General features: G+C 37.1%; 1 protein-coding gene across 2 annotated transcripts in view; it reads right to left on the bottom strand.

Annotated features, from left to right (window-relative positions):
* FAM208A (family with sequence similarity 208 member A) overlaps window positions 1-20158 on the bottom strand; it is a 56503-nt gene extending 36345 nt beyond the window's left edge. Inside the window, exons 1-9 of one of the 2 annotated variants that reach the window (XM_012806159.2) lie at window positions 19561-20158; window positions 9546-9691; window positions 8123-8215; window positions 7376-7448; window positions 6858-6949; window positions 6221-6382; window positions 3250-3374; window positions 1036-1067; window positions 209-314 (exon numbers count right to left, since the gene is read on the bottom strand). In XM_012806159.2, the coding sequence (XP_012661613.1) occupies window positions 209-314; window positions 1036-1067; window positions 3250-3374; window positions 6221-6382; window positions 6858-6949; window positions 7376-7448; window positions 8123-8215; window positions 9546-9691; window positions 19561-19903 (1172 nt within the window). In that variant the 5' untranslated portion in view covers window positions 19904-20158. The remainder of the gene's footprint in view (window positions 1-208; window positions 315-1035; window positions 1068-3249; window positions 3375-6220; window positions 6383-6857; window positions 6950-7375; window positions 7449-8122; window positions 8216-9545; window positions 9692-19560) is intronic. The other variant, XM_023513569.1, reaches the window with a different exon arrangement.
* Between the last annotated feature and the right edge of the window lie 1009 nt (window positions 20159-21167).

Here is a 21167-nt window from a genome sequence, read left to right as displayed (position 1 = left end):
ACAGCTTGAGGCTCTGTCTCAAAAAAAAAAAAAAAAAAAAATTCATAATGCCAATTCTAAAGTTATCAACCTTTTTAAAAACAAACCAATATTTACATTTAAGTTCTTGTGGACAGATATAAAATTTAAATATGAAAAAGAAATAAGGAAAAAAGCTAAAGAAAATGATGGACTTAGCAACTGCAAATTGCTCTTTTAACATACTTACAGCTTGATAGGCAAAAAAGCACGAGTGGCTGACCTCAGAGAAATGTAACACAGAAGCTTTCCTCTATTTAAAAGCTGTCCTTTCCACAAGGTATAGTTATATTTATCTAAATGAAAATAATAATAAGAAAGCTCAGTCTCTGGACAGCCCATAGAAGCAAATGTACATTTACTAGAAATAAGAGGGAAATATCTAGAAATAAAGTTTAAGTAGAAAACAAACTAAACTGGCATTTCTATTTATACAGAGTTCAAATACTAAGATTTTAGTTTCAGGTATTTTCCCCCACCACAAAATCATTCCAGCTGCAAAGATTACTGTCTAAATATTATCATAAAGCTGAAGAACAAAGAAAGAGAATACAATTATTGTTCTCTTATTTCTGCCAAAGACAACAATATTTGGTCTAGTTGACATCTGAATGCCTATGATGTCTTGAATCTTCTATTTATTGCCTTTTCCTTATGAGAAACTTAAGAGTATTTCATGTCAATATTACTTTTAATCTTCTATAAGTCTCTTCTAAATATTATTATACCCTCTGATGAACTTAATATTTTTAAAAGGCTAAGTTATGAAACTTACTTTATGTTTTACTTTTTACAGTTAAAGTGCTAAAATCCTGTGGTCTTAGCAGTAGCTTCTCAAAGGAGACCTTATGATTAATAAAATGTCGATTCTATATTATAACATGGCCTCATTCTTCATTCTCCTTTTCATATTTTGCAGACTTTCAGTCATTATAAAAATAAAACATTTAACTTAATCCTTTACTATATATACTTATTCTTTCCATATATAAAAGTAAAGAAACATAAGAATCTTACCTACGTTTCTATCTGCATTAAAGCTGTTAGATCTACAAATAAATTTTAAAAGAAAAACATTACTGATAACATGAAAATTAACATTTAAGATTTTGATGTAAGTGCTACTTTTAATGATATACTACACCAGTTAAATCCTTCCTCCAATAGGAAGAACAAATTGAATTACTCATTACAAAAAATCTAATTAATCCAAGTCTACTTAGAAAACAAAAGTACTTACTTTGCCCAAATTTAAGAGAACATTTTTTCCCCAAAAATAACAAGCAAGAGGAAACAGTGTCCATTAAACTCTGTCAATTTACTTTGGTAAGCTACTAAGCTCCTATTGTTTACCAGGCACAATTCTAGGGATTACAGGAAAAAACAGAACAAAGTTCCTGCCTTTATAAAATTTATAATCTTATGAAGAAAGAATCATCAAAAAATACACAGTTTGGCTCGGCGCCTATAGCTCAACCGGCTAAGGTGCCAGCCACGTACACCTAAGGTGGCGGGTTCAAATCCCCAGCCCGGACCCGCCAAACAACAATGACGGCTGCAACGAAAAAATAGCTGGGCGTTGTGGCGGGCGCCTGTGGTCCCAGCTACTTGGGAGGCGGAGGCAGGAGATTCGTTTGAGCCCAGGAGTTGGAGGTTGCTGTGAGCTGTAATGCCATGGCACTCTACCCAGGGGGACAGCTTGAGGCTCTGTCTCAAAAAAAATAAAAAATAAAAAAATACACAGTTTAACAGATGACCCTGATCTTAAGTGTTATAGAGAGACAGGGGTTTTTAAAAAAAAGTTATCAGGGAAGCTTCAATGATAAGATCACCTTTAAGGAGAGTCCCAAAGGAATTACAGGAATGAATTATGCAGATAACTGGGAAAAGAGGGAACAGCAAATGGAGAGGCCCTGAGGCAAAAGCATTCATGGTGTGGTACTAGAGCAGATGTTGAAGAACACTCATCTGAAATGACATGTAGGTCAACAGATGGAACCAAAGAGGAAGCAAAGAAAATTAACAGTCATTATTCCTGGGGATATGACCTCATAATTACAAGCGCTAGATGTCCTTTAAAGATAGCTTATGAAAAACACTATAATAAATGGAGATCACAGATTTAAAGCCATCCAAATATGAAAAACACAAGTGTCTTGATACCATGTGAATTGGTACTTGTGGGTGTAGATGGCTTCCACAGCTTAGACACTGACAAAAAAAAAGTACAATAACTCAAATAGAAGAGAAGACAATTTGATCTGGGAAACTGATAAAGAGGTCAAACTTGAAAACGTATATAAATGTTTCATGTGACTTTTTAAGAACAGTCGTACTTCTAAATTGACAGACATCATATCTAACTTTACATATGTAAGGGTACTCAAAGTAAAAGACATTTGACCATTTCACCTATATCCCTAGAAATTTATTTACTCTACTTGGCTAAAACATTTTCTGCAATCACCACAAGGGACTGCTTTGTATTTGGTCATTTTGTATCAGCACTTATAAGAAATTACAAGTTCGGCTCCATCCTTCAGCTCCAGCAGCTAAGACGCCAGCCACATACACCAGAGCTGGTGGGTTTGAATCCAGCTGGGGCCTGCTAAATAGTAATGACAACTATAACCAAAAAATAGCTGGGCGCTGTGGCGGGCACCTATAGTCCCAGCTACTTGGGAGGCTGAGGCAAGAGAATCGCTTGGGCCCAGGAGTTGGAGGTTGCTATGAGCTGTGATGCCATGGCACCCTACTACCCAGGGCGACAGCTTGAGGCTCTGTCTCAAAAAAAAAGAAAGAAAGAAAGAAAAAAAAGTCACAAGTTCTCATCACTAGATGAAAATCAAAATCACCAGACACTTTTAAAAATATAGACTGCCCACTAAATATTTGATTTAAATGGTTGGGAGTGGGTCACAGGCATCCTTTATAGAATCTGTCCATTTCCAGGAAAACTAATACACAGAATTTCACTTTTAAAAACTGCCATTTAGTCAACTAAACCTTCAATAAGGAGGTTAACCAGAGGAAGTTTAAGTAAATTTTAGCATATATTTCCATATAGTAAACTATACTCCACACTGACATTTTAAAAGTCATCATAAACATTTCAAGTATCTAATTAAATTCAAAGCAAGCTTAAAAAAATGGGAAGGAAACAAAGTGGTCCTCCTAACTCAGCAGCATGGGACATCACTCTGGTTGATGTCTAAAACTCTTAAGTCTTACCTTGACGAAGGTAGAAACTTCAGAGTTTGTATATCATCTTTGTAAGTAAAAGACACAACTGCATATGGACAAACGTGTCTTGGTCTTCGCCTTAGCTCATCAAAGCCATACTCATAAAAATAATACTAAAAATTAAAAAACGAAAAATTAACTTCTTTAACAAGGCAAGACGTATAGAGGGCATATTTATATGCCCTTATATTTATCTACCTCATTTTTGAGAAATATAAAACCATTCAAGCATCTCTGACAAAAAAAAAAAAAAAAAAGTCCTTTAAAACTCTACTTGTCAATTTAATTTGTACTTTATATTCACCATCTGATAGAAGCAGAATGTTTTATATGTGTAGCAGATCCTAGAAGAACTGACCACTGGCAATGTCCAACAGATTTCCCAATATAAATATTACATATAAAAGATAAATAAAATATTATATATACACCCTAAGCTCCCACGTCAGCCCAGTATAACCAACCAATATAAAAATTACAATCTCACTCAAACCTAATTACTGTTGTGCTTTTTACTTCAAAAGAAAAACACATCTGGGATCCAACTGCAAACAAAGCACAAAGGAAAATACAGTAGGAGACAAAAGTAGCTCATCTTCTTTCCTATTATTCCTCAACCTTTCTCCTTTTACCTCTTTACCACATCCATTAGGTTAGGGCACTGATTTTCAACTGGTGTGCCATGAGAGGATCTGAGGTATGCCTCAAAAATTTTAAAGATCATTAATTAAATTATTTTCAAAAGAAGTTCAAAGCACAGTTAAGTATATTCTTTTTTTCATTTTTTTTGATTGACATAATTTAAGTGTGTGGTTGGAAGTTTAACTATAGGTTCAAATGTGTGAGATAAAAAGGTTGAAAAACGGTGGGTTAAGTTTTTGTGAATTGCAGACTAGTGATTTTCATTTTAAAAGAGGGTACAATGGCTCCCCCTGAAATCCCAGCACTTTGGGAGGCTGAGGCAAGACTTAGTCCAGGAGCTCAAGACCAGCCTGGACAACATAGCAAGACTCAGTCTCTAAAAAAACCTACAAAAATTAGCTGGGCATTTTGGTATATACCTGTAGTCCCTGCTATTTAAGGCTGAGGCAGGACTGCTTAAGTCCAAGAGTTTGAGGTTGCAGTATGCTATCACTACACCAGTGCACTCTGGCTGGTGACAAAAAATTAAAAATAGAATGCCTGAATTTATGGAAAAAAAAAAAAATCAGCATTTTCCTTCAGAGTCCCTTTCCCAAGAAACTATTGATTTCAATAATGTTGCTGTTGCTCTAAAAATGCCTAGAAATTTTTTGAAACAAAGCCAGCTTATAAATCTTTCTAGAAAAAATAATATACCTCACATAGAAACAAATGAGTCAGTGGCAAACGAGTTTGGTGAATACAACTTTTGCTAAAAAAATCTAACCAGCCTTCCCCCAACTTTTCAAAAAGAAAACAGCAAGAATAACTTCATGTTATTTTACCTAAAATAAAAGTTAAAGAAAGAACATTTCCAGAAAAATTAACATCACTATGTTTTATATACAATCCATTTGGACAGATGCATTTTTATATGTTAAACAGAAAAACACTATACTCAAACTTCATATAAAAGCATACCACTAAAACTCAAAAACTACCGTGTTTCCCTGAAAATAAGACCTACCCAAAAAATAAGCCCTAGCAGGATTTCTATGCATTTGTTAAATATAAACCCTACCCCGATAGTAAGTCCTAGTAATGGGCATGGCTATGCAAATATACTGCATAGCCACGCCATGCATTTCAGCTTGGAGTGGTAAGGAAGACTAGAATACCTTTTATCTGCTACAGCTCCTTTCTCCGAGCTGTTCGCACTTACGCACTAGTGCAGGTGCGAGTGTGGTAACCGCAGTTGCAGGCATCCTATTGCACACATGCGAACAGCTAGGGTAAAGGAGTTCGCACATCACTAGCGCCAGCCCCACCAACAAGGTCAGCTCCCCTTGTCCGTTCCAGAAGAAGATGACTTAACTGTATTTGAATAAATGTAGATTGTTGTATTATACTTAATAAAAATAAGACATCCCCTGAAAATAAGCCCTAGTGTATCTTCTTGAGAAAAAATAAACATAAGACAGTGTTTTATTTTCGGAGAAACACGGTATGTAGTAAACTACACATATTTAAAAGTGTATCAATATACCTGACTGAATAAAGCTTAAAGTTTACATCTTAAAAAATGTTAAAATAGAAAATATCAAATCAGTATTATAAAATGCATGCATTAAGATATTTTAAGAAGCTTCAACTTCTTAAAGATGAGTAATATTTTATTAGGTAGATCTTTCTAGGCCAGGAAAAGCCAAGACTTCAGGCTGGCACAGTAGCTTATCATTCAGTTGATTACAGAATGTTGTAATCCTAGCACTATGAGAGGCTGAGGCAGGTGGAATGCCTGAGCTCACAGGTCGGAGATTAGCCTGAGCAACAGCAAGACCCCATCTCTAAAAACAGCTGGGTGTTGTGGTGGGCACCTGTAGTCCCAGCTATTTGAGAGGCTGAGGCAAGAGGATCACTTGAGCCCAAGAGTTAGAGGTTGCTGTGAGCTATGATGCCATGGCACTTACATCAGGGGTGACAAAGTGAGACTGTGTCTCAAAAAAAAAAAAAATAAAAGCCAAGAAAAATAAAATGAGGCGTGCTGAGAGCAGAAATCATACAAAACCTAGGCTAGAAGTCAGGCTACAGGAAGAAAGAGCTAGACTAAGGAGTCTGACTATTACTCTGTGGGCTGAGGAGCTACTCTGTTTCCAAGCTGTCTCTCAGAAAAACCAAACAAACAGCAGTGACAGACATGGAGCCTGGGCACTGCTTAAGTGAAAACCAGATCTAGACTAGTGTGGAGGCAGAAGGAAGTGAAAGGTAGACATTTTAAAGGCTATGGTAACAAAAAGATGTACACTCATAACATTGAAATATAGATCCATGCACCTACCTGGGTAAGTTCATAGGCTCTATAAGCCAAAAGTGATGTAATTCTATTAACATTCTTCGACACATGACATTCATGCTTTGGCGTGGGGTCCAAAGCAGTTTTGTTTAACATAGAGTCCAAACTTTTTACACCCATGGGATCATATATACTCTTTATTTTACCCTAAAATAAAGAAAACCTTTAAGTGTCTGTCTAAACCAAAATATAGACTATATGACTTTAATATTATAGAATACTACTTTAAATACAATCAGCTATACCAATAATTCTTTCCCTTTAATACTACCTAGGATAAAAGTTAGCACCCAACACTTTTTACCAATATTGAAGCAGTAACAAAAAAAGTCACTTGCACTTGTTGAATAACAAGTAAACAGACAATCTATTCACAATACTCTTCGCTAGCATAAAATACATTACCAACTTATTAATCTCTTCACCTCTTTCTTTGGAAAGGAAAACAAACTCTTAAATATAGTTAGTTTAAACCAAAGATGGGAAATAAACCACTCTCAAGTGTCTATATACGAACCACCACCAAGTGTAGACTTTTAATTTAATCAAACTAAAGGCTTTGTGTCATCTAAAATTAAAATCCAAATCAAATTTTGTCAATGATATGCAAAATATAAATTACCTTCATTATTTTAAAAATAACAACATCACCCATTGCTCCTGGTTCCAAAGGATTAGCTTGTAATAAATCAGCATACTTAGATAAATAGATACCTAAAGAGAGGAAAAATTAAATTTAGATTTAAGTAGGAAATAAATACAAAAAATCCAAATATTTAACCTACTAATAAGAGATAAAAGACAACGTTCTAAAAAAATGTAGAGATAGTAAAGATTGCTGATTTTTAACCAAAGCAAAAATAAAATCAGAAAAAATATGAAACTATATTTTCAAAATGACAAAGACTAGAATAAGACATTTTTTTTAAAGGTGACCTCTGATCAATCTGGAGAACACAAAAATCAGAAAAAGACAATAAAAGTGGTTTTACATTTAAGAACCTGAGACTAGTCTCCTTTTCTGGGAATACAATCAGACCTACACAAAATATAAGAACACAGCAAAATTATACGAGATAACATATTCTTAAACGACAACTTAACAGCAGGTAATTACAAATGTAAAAGTAAAAAAATTACCCATGGAAGGACTGCCAAGAATTGTTATTTTGGACTGGCCTACATGTAATCCTTTTTCACATATGCTCTGAACCTAAATAAACAAAACATTGTTTCATCTCACAATAATATTAAAAACATAAGACAATTTACAAATTTGTTTTAAATAAAATCAAAGCTTCTGAACTATGTATATTTTATATTACAGAAATTTCATAATATGCCCATTTGTAACTAAGTAGCAATGTGAAACAGACTTATACTTCTCAAAATAACCTTATCTGAAATCCATTTTTATACTAAGTGAATTCCTGCCACTCACATATGTAACGTGACCATAAACTTCATGTGCAATTTAAAACTATTGCCTTTACGGCCACCCTATATAATCATTCCCCTTTGGGAAGAATTAGAACCGGCAAAATATTTAAGGAAAATGTAACTCTACCTAAACATCTTTCATGAAAAGGGGGAAAACTGCTTCCAAACACATGTAATTAACCATATAAAGACAGTCTTTTTAGTAAAAGGAAAAGCATTATTATCAAGCATATTCTAGGGGAAGAAATATAGGAGTGGTCAGAGGAAAAAAAGAGCACATTTGAAAAACAAATTATGAAACAATAAGACACTTGGCCTCACTGAATCACTTCTTCCACTTACGTATCAAGAAAATATTACTAATTATCAAGTGTACTGCTGACATAAAATTAGCAATTTACAATGCAAATATTCTCAAGTTGTTCTTTATAAAATGGGTTAACTCACCTGATAACGATCAACCATCAGAAATGCATAGGATTCTGAAAGTTCCTTATCTAAACGACCATCAAACTTTAGTTCTCTTCGCTTTTCTGTAAACTAAAGGAAATTAAACCTGTAACAACTACCTTTTCCAAGCAATCCCAATCTACTAAAGTAGAAACTACCTCTTTTCACCCTGTATTTTCTGTTCAATTTTTCCCCCATTTTAACTGGCTCGTTGCCCATACTATATAGGCACATGAACAGTTAGTGTTAAAACTGATGAACACTAGAACACAAATTTCTATTAAAATTTTACCACCCTTCAACTCTCCCACATAAGTTCATGTTTTAATTATCTTTGCATCTCCCATTTTAGACTTCATCTAGTAGGTGGCTTAATCAATCTGTTGAATGATTAATTTCTAAGACTAAAAACTCAATTAGAATAGAGAAAAATGTTTCATTTCTTTATAAATATATTCTCAATGCCAAGCATGTAAGATGTACACCATACATATTTACAGGATAAAAGAGTAACAGGGTCTAAGTACTCTGGACTGTAAATACTCCAATTTACTGGCTTTCACTTTTAGATACAAGCAGATACACATTCAAAATATGAAATATCTAACATTTTATATTCAGCATTCAGGCCATTACTGCTCTTCAATATCATAATTAATGAATCTTTATGCTAAATTTTCATATAAAATAATCCCTATCATACCATGAAACCATATCAAATTTTTAAGGTTTTTATTTTTCCTGGGAGCAACTTTAACATGCTTTAGGAATCTTTTCAAAGTTAAAAATTCTGGTTGCACCAACTTGTAAAACTACAAAATAGTACTTCATTCCCAATAGAAAGCAATACATATAAAATATTTCTAAATATCTCATCTGTATTACCTTTTCCTAAATGTAAAGTCAAAAATATTCTAATTTGGACAAGAAATTTAAGTTAACTGTTAACATTCTCAACTGTTCCCCATTTGTATTTTTTAAACTAAGAATTTCCACTCATTAACATAACCTAGCCATCATGTGATAATTGTGGAAAAAATTAAGCAGAGCCTAAAAAAATTCTGATTTCACTATTATCTTCCAATTTCAGCATTTAATTAACAGGTATAGTACTCAAAGAGCAAAATGCCTTAGTATGATTTTACAATTAAACCATTATACCGAAAGCTATCCCTATGTTCTTTATTTTCACAAAAAGTATTTTTTTTTGCTGTAATTGCACTTTAATGAGAATTTAACATAACAGATAAACATAATGATATAGCAACAATAATTTAGGGAAAAAAAGAGATTTCATTTAAAACTTTCCTTTTTATAATCTGGTTTTCCCAAAAATTTCTGTGTTTCTAAAGGATTTTCCCCCCAGGCTGTGGTTCTGAAAACAATTTTACAGTAAATATAAATACAATTGAAAACATACCTCCTTTTCCAAAAGCTCATTATGTATCAAACAAGCACGTTTGTAGTTAAAATTTGTTACTGAGTTTGGATCAAGGTAAGATGAATGGAGAATATTTAAAATATCTTCAAATTCTCGAGAGCCTGGAGTTAATGGCTGGAAAAGTGCTAAAATAAAAAACATTTTTAATTTCAAGATTATTCCATCTCAAATGCAGCTTCTCATATTTTTGTGCGGTTGTTAATCTAATTTTAAATAGTGAAAAAAGGCATTACAGCTATCTTATTTCACGACATGCAAACAAGATAATTATTAATTCACTGCCAAAAATTAAAACTAGCTGTCTATATTCACAAGTTCCTTCAGCAATGAGGATCTAAAAATTACACAGGGAGACAAGGAGACTGCAATTCTATAAACCTTAGGGATACTACATTAGGCAAACTAAATTGCTTAAAGACTCTTAAGAATGTGTGCATGTATTCAACTTCTCTTAAAACTGAAATACGTCTAGGACTGTGTTATTTCTGCAAACTAAATGCTTATATCATAAATGAAAGTAAAACATTTAAGATACTTATTTAAAAAAATGATTATGTTCACTACTAATTATGCTGTACCAAATATCTTCTTGTATTAGCAATAAAAAGTCAAACACTTAGGACAACTTAGAAAAATGGAAAATGGGCTCGGCGCCTGTGGCTCAAGCGGCTAAGGCGCCAGCCACATACACCTAAGGTGGCGGGTTCGAATCCCCAGCCCGGGCCTGCCAAACAACGATGGCTGCAACCAAAAAATGGCCAGGCGTTGTGGCGGGTGCCTGTAGTCCCAGCTACTTGGGAGGCTGAGGCAGGAGACTCGCTTGAGCCCAGGAGTTGGAGGTTGCTGTGAGCGTGATGCCATGGCACTCTACCCAGGGGGGATAGCTTGAGGCTCCGTCTCAAAAAAAAGAAAAAGAAAAATGGAAAATGAAGGGCTTTTGAGTCAAACCTGGACACAAATACCAGACCAAGTATTTACTGGCTCTGTGGAAGATTCTAGGTAAATTACTTGACCAAATAACAGCTCAATTCCTTTACCTGTAAAATGGAGAATTCCAACTATCCTAATAACCACTATATGCCACATGCCACAGGAAACAATACATGGAAAAAGCTCTAGGCACATAATCTGGTGCATAGTAAGACGTTAAGTTTTTATTCCCCATACCCTCATTCTATATCCCATTTAATTTTTTAAATAAAGTAAAACTTGTGTAAATTGACCATCTAAGGCAGCAGTTCTCAGCTTGTGGGTTACGACCCCTTTTTTTTTTTTTTTTTTTTTTTTTGAGACAGAGCCTCAAGCTGTCCCCCTGGGTAGAGTGCCGTGGCATTACAGCTCACAGCAACCTCCAACTCCTGGGCTCAAGCGAGTCTCCTGCCTCCGCCTCCCAAGTAGCTGGGACCACAGGCGCCCGCCACAACGCCCGGCCATTTTTTGGTTGCAGCCGTCATTGTTGTTTGGCGGGTCCGGGCTGGGGATTCGAACCCGTCACCTTAGGTGTACGTGGCTGGGGCCTTAGCCGGTTGAGCTATAGGCGCCGAGCCACGACCCCTTTTTAACAATGAAAATACATTGTGAGGCAGCGCCTGTGGCTCAGAGAGTAGGGCGCTGGCCCCATATATGGAGGGTGGCTGCTTCAAACCAGCCAGGGCAAACCCAAACAACAACAAAAAATAGCCAGGCGTTGTGGCGAGTGCCTGTAGTTTCAGCTACTCAAGAGGCCTCCTGAGTTGGAGGTTGCTGTGAGCCGTGTGACGCTGCCACGGCACTCTATGAAGGGTGATAAAGTGAGACTCTGTCTCTACAAAAAAAAAAAAAAAAGAAAAGAAAATACATTGTGGCATTAGGAAGGGTGAGAACCACTGATTTAAGGGACAGTTAACTGGACAAGAAACTAGACTCACTGTACTGATCCATATTTGGGATGCAAGTCTGGTCTATGAAAATTAGGTTAATTTAAGGAGGGGGGTCAACTATGGAAATTCTACTGAACCTAAGTCAAATACCCAATTTGTTCTTAGGAGTTACTTGTCTAATCATCTCAAATTTCTCCCTTATGTATAAGATATTTTAATTTACTAATAAACTTCAATTTATACATATACATTTTTCTAAATTAAAAATTTATTTACCTGTATAAAATATTTTAATTTACTAATAAATTTCAATTTATACATATACATTTTCCTAAAATAAAAACAATTATTTTTTACTGTAATAGAACTATTCATAAGAACTATGTAATATGCTACTACCTTAATTTTTCAAGATACTATTTAGATAAGGGTCAACAAATGTTAACAGTTAAAATATTCAGGCCACTCCTGAAAACAAAATGTACTACTAATACATACTTTCAAAAGTAGCAGCAGCTAACTTATAAATAAGGTGTTTTTACTGTATTTTTATACAAATTAGATTTTTAAAGGCACCGTCAAATGATATATCGATTCGTTTATACCAAACCATGTATGTATTATAGAAGTGTCTAAAATATTGTAGCTTCAATGACAGAATTTGTAAAAAAAAAAGCAAATGTTTACCACTACTTTGGGACAGCACACTAATAAAGTCAAAACAGTTACAGTAATGCAATAAAAGATATTGAGTGTAGCTCAAAAACAAGTACTCAAATAAAGCAAGACTACTAAACAAGTATCTTATAATCAAATTTCTAACAGATAGACGACTATGCTCAAAAATCTACTGATTATAAGCTCCATGAAAGCAAGGTTATCTGCCTTCTTCATTACTGCTCTTATATCCCAGTAGCTAGAACTGTGTGTGCTGGCCCCAAATAGGTCGAATGGCTGAGTGAAGAAAGAAACTTTGTCAGGAAATTTTTTAAAATATTAACACAAATATATTGTACAACTATCAGAATGACTCATTTTAAATAAAGACCCATCCACAAATTCAACAATTCAATAATACACAAAATGAAAGCTCATTGAAGAGATTAAGAAAAATACACTGCCTCAATTCAAATCTTTTATGGAATGTGCCAGGTTAATATTTTATCTTTATGATTGTCTCTAATTAAATTGTGAAAATCTGGCAAGGAAAGCAGCATGTGGAAGTCTTTAACAGGCTTTCACATCCCAAGTGGGCCAAGTATGATTTTTAAAGTTGGACTTTTACACATAATTTTTTTGTTTCTAAACAAAAGTACCCCCAGTGTCACATGGCTTCAAATATCCATAAAATTTTGCAAGCCTACATTAAGGGTTTGGGTTTTTTTTAATTTATTTAAAAGGTTTCATTTCATCACCCAGGCTGGAGGGCAGTGGTGCAATCATAGCTCACTGCAGTCTTGAACTCCTTAGTAAAGTAACCCGCCTGCCTTGGTCTCCCCAAGTGCTGTGAGGACAGGAATGAACCATTGTGACCACAAATTATTTTCCTTAGTTAAGATGCCCAACACTATGCCCACCAATAATCTAATCCTAAGTAAAAACGAATCAGATCATACAAATTTGCATAAAAATTATTCAAATTATTCTCAAAAAAGTACTTAACCTTCCCATTTTATTCCAAAGCAATGTCCTATAGTCATGTCAACCTACTCAAAAAACAGCTTATAGGAAAAGTTACTGCGAATAAAAGTGAATGGTTAGAGATTTTAGGTCTAACAATATTTGTGTTCTAGGTATTGTTATTTCACATGCCTCAGTGGCTTTACTAGTTAAGCAAGAGTTGTAATTTCTCATTTTTCCTAAAGTGCATGTCTACAAAAATAAAATTATCTTTAAGGATTTCAAACCAATGTGCTGGTGATAGCAGTTAAGTTCACGTTCTAGATGTACATTCCCTGGTGGTCTACTCTGTCGCCAACAAAAGGTCTCTTAATATTGCATATACCTTGATCACTATACCTTGTCACTTCTTTTAGAGAAAACATAAATCATAATCCCAATTATAGAGATTATCCAAATGGAGAAAACACTTAATATATGCGTCATCCATTTCACTCCATTAAGTCACTGACTTCTATAATGTTCTCCAAATTCAGACAATTATTGAATCTAACCTAATGGGAAATTACTACCTCTCAGATACTGTACTAAGGGCTTTACAGGCATAAAGAGTAGAATGGTTACTAGATGTCAAAAAGGGTAGCAGGGGGAGATAAAAAGGAGATGGTTTATGCGCACAAAAATAAAATTAAAATAAGATCTAGTATTCAGTAGCACAATAGGGTGACCATAATTAACAATTACTACGTATTTCAAAATAAAGCGTGGAACTGTAATGCTCCTAAATACAAAGAAATGGCAAATACTTTAGGTGATGCATCCCCAATTAATCTGATTTAATCATCATACATTATATACGCATATCAAAATATCACATGTACCCCTAAATATATAAAATTATACACCCATAAATTTTTTTAATTTACCAAAAAAATTCGAGCTAATTCCTTATGTGAATTAGCTAAACTAGAACAAAGAATGTGATTTCTAAAACTTTGCTCTTTTTGTCTTCTCTCAAATCTCCTTTTCCCAATATTTTCCAATGCTTGTTTTTCTGCAGAGCGGGCAGAGCCAAAAGTCATAACTAATACCTTTTGGTTTACAGAGGTTAACAGCAGTAGCTAAAGCTCTTTCACACATTAAATAATGTAAATTTTGCTTATCTAATGGATTTCCATTAAATGCATGTCATAAAAACAACTGAGTTGATTATTGACCATGCTAGGTTCCCCTATAGATATAGGGGGACTACAGGCATATTTTATGGAATTAAAGATACACTTTTATATTTTATAAATATATTAATAGATACATTTTATGGGATTAAAGAACATAGATTCAAAAAAGTAACTGGAGATTTGTAATTCATAGGAAGAACTGATTTTATCACAGAATTGGAACTAGAAATCAAATCTCCTGACTCCCAGCTGTACTTTCATCAAATATTTTTATTACTGGTAGAATAAACAACACACTCAAGAACTGAAGGTTATACTACGTATTTAAGCAGTTGGCATGGATTTAAATCACCTGATAGCTTTGTTCCTTAATCAAAGAAACATTTTCCTCAATTAGTTTTACCAATATATTTAGTGTTAAGGCAGATCATTCTGTACTATGTACCTATACAAAAAATACCATATATACTGTGTATAATAAGCTAACCTTTAAAAAAAAATGGATCACTATTATCAAAACGTACAAATGGAGAAGAAGTATAAACAAACAATCCTCTGATTTAAAGGGAGATGAGGAGATAATTAACAAGAGTAGTCTGGGGATCTGCAATTCTCTTTGAATCCACAACTAATGTCTACTTGTATTAATGACTATAATAAAACTCTCTACTTATGCTTCACATTTTGAGACAGTGTCTCACTGTGTCACCCTTGGAAGAGTGCTGCGGCATCACAGCTTACAGCACCTTCAAACTCTTGGGCTTAAGAGTCTTGCCTCAGCCTCCCAAGTAGCTGGGACTATAGGCACCTGCCACACTATCCCGCTATTTTTTGCTGTTGTCGTCATTGCTGATTAGCAGGCCTGGGCTAGACCAGGTTTAAATCCGCTAGCCCAGTGCACGTGGGCTAGACCCGGCCAGCACCCTACCCACTGAGCTATGGGTACCATGCCAAAGATTTTTTTTTTGGCCCATTTATAGCCTGGTATTTTAATATTTAATACAGTATTATGCAAATAGCATGCTACTACCCCACAATACCATAATATAGAACATTTAAAACTCTTTACCATGCAGTATATACTGTCTCCTCCAATTGTTTTGTTTGCATGCATGCAAAAGTTATATATAAAAAAAGAAAACAGTAAATTAGTTTGCTTGTCAGATCTCATGCACTGTGGGCCTGTACTTGTTGATAAACTTCCAATTGGGCTTTTTTAAAAAAATAAATTTTCTTGGCCAGGCACAGTGTCTCACACCTGTAATCCTAGCACTCTGGGAGGCCTAGGCAGGAGAATCCCTGGAGTTCAGGAGTTCAAGACCAGCCTGAGCAACAGTGAGCCTGTCTCTACTAAAAATGAAAAACTGAGGCAAGAGGGTCACTTGAGTTTAAGGTTGCTATGAGTTATGATGCTACAGCACTCTACCAAGGGCAACAAAGTAAGACTATGTCTCAAAATAGATATTCTTCATCAAAAGTAGTAGAGATAACATTTTAGAAATTGTTTCATCTCTAAATCAACAAGACTTAAGAATGTATAGCATTAAGAATGAATACACTAGCAAAGATCAAGAGAGCATAATACAAATTTGAAACTTAATGTTTTTTGGACTGAGGACAGGTCCGAGTAAATTTTATCTCCATTACTGCAATTTTATACACACTTATCAAATGTTTTTTGTAGATGACTGGGTTCCTCCCAACTTTTGTCTTTTAACATCATTCTGTAAAACCTAATTCAAGTTTACATCTGTGTAGTAAGACCAGCTGTCCTCAAAACCCAATCATCCATAATAGAACTAGTGAAACACCACGGAAATTTCCTTTTAAGAATGAGACCTATAGCTCAACCGGCTAAGGCGCCAGCCACGTATACCTAAGGTGGCGGTTTCAAATTCCCAGCCCAGACCCGCCAAACAACGACAGCTGCAACCAAAAAATAGCCGGGCGTTGTGGCGGGCGCCTGTGGTCCCAGCTACTTGGGAGGCGGGAGGCAGGAGACTCGCTTGAGCCCAGGAGTTGGAGGTTGCTGTGAGCTGCGATGCCACAGCACTCTACCCAGGGGGACAGCTTGAGGCTCTGTCTCAAAAAAAAAAAAAAAAAAAAAAAGAATGAGACCTGGCCCCAATCGCCTCAAAAAGACAATTGCAAATTTTGCAGAGAAAGATAGGGGGTCAGGGGAAGAATTAACTATTAAATTTTCCTGTAAACCAGTATGGAAACCAGATGATGAATTTTTTTTTTTTTTTAACAGTTTTTGACCTGGGCTGGGTTTGAAAGTCTACCTTCAGTACATGGGCCAGTGCCCTACTCCTTTGAGCCACAGGTGCTGCCCTGAGATTAGTTTTTTAGACTCCCTTGTGCCCACCAATAGTCCAGACCTGATGGCTCACATTTGTAATCTAGCACTCTGGGAAGCCAGGAATTCAAGACCAGCCTGGGCAACAAGTAGACTCCCATCTCTACAAAAAAATTAAAAAATTAACTGGGCATAGTGGTGCTCGCCTATAGCCCCTTACTCGCAAGGTCTGAGGCAAGACAATCCCTAGAGCCCAGGAATTTGAGGTTGCAGTGAGATATGATAATGTAACTGTACTCTAGGCCTGCAAAACAACCAATAAACATTTTCCACAAAGTCAATCACCACTTCTCATCTCCCAAGAAATTTGGAGGGTGGAAAAACTATTTTGATGACTTTCTAGGTTTAGAGTAAAAGAAGGCAACAGTAAAACATCTACCAACAAAATGCAATACTACAATTTGGCTAATTTAACAATGGTGCCTCTTTATATTAGAGAAAATAGCTCAACCAATAAATAACATCAGTAAAAATAAAATGATCAGGTTATCTGAGTAAATAACAGATTGTCAGGATTAATGTTGACTGTGAACGTAATTTCTGAATCACAAAATTTCCAAGGATGAAGACATACTAAATATTTCTCTAATAGGAGAAACTACTCCCTCCCCTTTTTTAACAAATGGGATAGACCAAAAGCAACTAACAAATCTTTAGTTTTTTTCTAAAAATCTTCCTATAGGGTTTGAGTAGTGGTAAGAAATGTTCTACATTTAGGTTTAAATTCCAATTCTACCATTTACTAGCTGTGTGATCTTGAGCAAGTTAACTAACTTCTCAGTACTTCCATTTCCTCTTCTGTAATATTGCTGTTATTCAGTCAAAACATGTGAAATGCGAAGAACAATGCCCACAAGCACTGTAGGCATTTGCCAATATTAGTCAATTCAATTAGTTCAAGCAGATTTCTGAAAATCATCTAATATTCATAAGATTCACATAATACCTAGTCAAATCCTATAAAAAGATAACCTTTCCCTTTCAAGCCTTCCAAAAGATGAAGTTGGGATAAAGTGTGAAACTAGTAGTACCTGCACTGTTTCTGATGAAAAATGTTTGTAAAAAATTGTTTTAAAAAGCTGAATTTTTCTATTAAATTCTATTTCCTAGCACTAGCTTCTCTCAGCATGGACAGGATAAAGTTCAAAGAGGTAAAAATAGTTGCTTATTTAATTTTTATAAATTCTATTTAAATTACTAGTTCACTATTTGAACAGTGGCCACTCAGTGCATTAAGTAGACAAGTGAAAAATTACTCATTTTCAGTAAACATGAAAAAAGTTCACTGATACACTTTTAATTAGTGTTCAGCTGAGGTCTATTTCTCAGCAACCTCTTGATTTATCTAATTAAAAAAAACACAGCAACACAATGCTTTCTCAACCAACTCCTACTGCCTTCCCACATTTCCAACCAAACTGTAAGGGTCTCTAGGGAATTTTCTGGTCTTAACAAAGGGTAGAAGTATACTGTGGTCTATCCATATTCTTAATCTAAAAGAAAATACTTTAAAAGGCATTTATCAAGTTAAAGAAAAGGTATAGCCTCCTACCTCATCACCAGAGCCCATCTGAATGTACTTACAACTTACTCTAATTGATAATTTAGGCTGGGCATCTAACTTTTCTCATATAAGCTACAGCTGTAACATCTTAACTAAATACACCAAAAGAACTGACAATCTTCACCTTTGAAAAGCTTTTGGAACCCTAACATATTACATTAATTCACTTAAAAGGTATTTCTAGAAATATTCATGTTAGTGGACAAAGGTTAACTTCACCTTTGTCAAAATGATTTCTCACAATTGTATTTTTTTCTTTGGCTTTTGTCATCCAAACAAAAAACTTCTATCTTACTGATACGAGTCCAGCTGTGCAAATGGTGCTGGTTATGCATAAGAAACACAAGCTTCAGCCAAGATTCTATGTCTTACTAAGCTTCAAATTTTAACAAAATCTCTCTGTAAATAAAAAATTCCTATTATTTTCCAAGGTAAATAACGAAAAACTAAACCGCTCAGTAGGGCAAAAGGAAGTCTAAATCCAGAATACGTTAAATTACTGGAGAGTCAAAAATGATGCTCTAATAACGATATTAATTTTGATGTCCATTAGAAAGGCTCACTCCAAATGATAACAATATGGCATAAAGATTTAAAAAGGTAAATGTAATTAATGCAACTGTTCCCACATTGGTTAGAAAAACTAAGACTGAACTTTTCTTTTTTAAATAAAATCTGAAGTTCTACCTTCTGAAGTTGTGCATAAGCTAACTTCTCATTTTTTTCCCATAGGGAAATTACTGCACCAAGAACCTACCTTCCCATTCTTTTCAAATACAAGAAAAAACAGCTAAGTATGGAGAGAGACCTATTTAATCTAATGCTTCAAAAACAAGGAAAAAATCTACATGGAAATGAAGTGTGATGGAAAATAAGCAGTGTGTATGGATCACTTCTACTAATGGAGAATTCTAAATAAGGGAAGACGCTGACATCAAGCAAATTTCAAGTAGACATAGATAGCGAAGAATTTCCACAGGGAGAAGCACTCGTGGTCCTCAGTATGTACTGGCCTTGGAGAAAGCCCCAGAATCCATGGCCACGGGCCATTTCCACAGTGAGACTTCTCAGAAGCATCCTTAGGAGGACACATCAGCTTCTCTGCCTTCAGGGGTTGGGAGGGAGGGGCGCCGAGCACCATCTTTCCTCTCTGAGAGCTGCAGCCTTACGGACAAGCTTCAAACCTGAGCTACTTCCAACTTCCAAAGGGAGAGGGGGAGCAAGGGAGCGTGGTTCCACCGCTTTCCTCTCGCACCAAGCGCAGCAGCTGGGCGGCCGTGGCAGTGAGGAGAGAGGCGGCTGGCGCTGCATGGGTGTTTACGTGTCTCGGATGGGTGTGGGAAGAGGAGATAGATTCTAATGAAAAGATGGAGGGGTGAGAGAAAGAGGGACTGGGGAGAAGGGGAGGCACCACCTTTCTTTTCTTTGCTCTTCCTGGGGATCTGAAAACTCCTCCTAACAGGCCTTTCGGACTCTTCAGGGCCTTTGGGCAGAGCGGCCGCGCCCGCCTCAGAGAAGTCCTGAGGCTGCTCGTGGCTGAAGCTCTGGGCGGCCTCGGCCTCGGCCCCGGCGGTCTCCTCAGGCCCGGCGCCGCCGCCGGGCTCCGCGATGCTGAGGCCGCCGCCGCCGCCGCCGCCATTTTGTGGAGAAGACTCAAGCTCCGGAAGCGCCAGCTTCATCTCGTCGTCTCCTACATCGCCGCTTTCCCAGCTCGCGTCCGTCGGCGGAGAGACCTCCGTCTCCGCAGCAGTCGCCATCGCGCCGGCGTGAGGAGCTCCGGGAAGCTTCTGCTCACAAGGTCGACGGGCGTGGGGGGAAGGGGCAGCAGGCCGGCCTCGCTGCCGCGTTGCTCTCAGCCCACCCACCCCCTTCCCCCCGTAGCCGCGGGCTGCGGTCCTGACCCAGCAGTTTCCTGGGTGCCCTTAAGCGGGCACCCCAATCGTGGAGTCCAGTCCCTGGAGCTGCTCCTCGCTAGGGCAGTTCTTCAGCCTGCCCCCGCCACTAAACGTGCTCGCGTCGGGCCCGAGAGGGGGCGGGGCCAACGAGAGCCACACCACCAATGGGAGAGAGGCTCCCGCCTCCGCGAGTGCGGATATAGCGCGCCAGGGGGCGGAGACTCGGGGCGTCCAAGCCCGCCAAAAGGGGCGATCGTAACGCCTACCGAATACCTCGACGCCACCCGCGCGGCAGGCGGAATGCGTGAGCTCTGCGGCGCTCTGCACAGGGCCAGTGCGGCGGGCAGAGCAGTCGGGCTTGGCCTCGCCGCACAACGAAGGCATCTTCCTTTTGGGGCGAAGACCCACCCCCTGCGCGCAGGATTTATCTCGGCTAAAACAAGGTTCAGAGCAGAGGATAAGAATAGTCTCGGTTTTACGAAATATTTGCGCGCGTACAAAGACCTGGAGAGGATATAAGGGAATGGGCTATAGCAATAAGAACTTGAAAGCCTTGGGCTGGCCTCTGCGACCTGCGGTTCTCACCGGATCTTGTATTTTACAATAAATTACGCCCACCGGCCCTCCTCTTTTATCTTAAAGGGGTTGTCCCCCCATGGCAAGACTACAGCCAACGCTCTGTACCTGGGATCCTTTGAAAGGACTTTACAGTTTAGGGTCAACAGGATTTGATTCTGAGGAATGTGAGGGGAGGAAGGCTGTTAGTTTTTATACTTATTTTTGTTTGATTGATTTTCAGTTTTCCAGTATTAAGTGTATGTTAAAGAAAAATAAACTTTTAAAGTCACAGTAAAAAATACACAGTAGGAGGCAAGGTGGCAAACGCCTGTAATCCGAACACTCGGGGAGGCCGAGGTGGGTGGATTGCTTGAGCAAAAGCGAGAGCCCCGATCTCTACTATAAATAGAAAAACTGAGGCAAGTGGCTCGTCTGAGCCCTAGTGTTAGAGGTTCTGTGACACCACGGCACTCTACACAGAGAGACAGCTTGCAACTCTGTCTCAAAAAATAAATAAATAGAAAATAAAAAATACACAGCAAGTAGTCACTCTTAAAACAACTTGATA

Source organism: Otolemur garnettii, unplaced genomic scaffold, assembly GCF_000181295.1.
Source record: "Otolemur garnettii isolate 467f Iridium unplaced genomic scaffold, OtoGar3 scaffold00002, whole genome shotgun sequence".
NCBI lineage: Eukaryota > Metazoa > Chordata > Mammalia > Primates > Galagidae > Otolemur > Otolemur garnettii.
The sequence above is the reverse complement of the archived record's forward strand: the minus strand, read 5'-3'. Positions and strand labels throughout refer to the sequence as shown.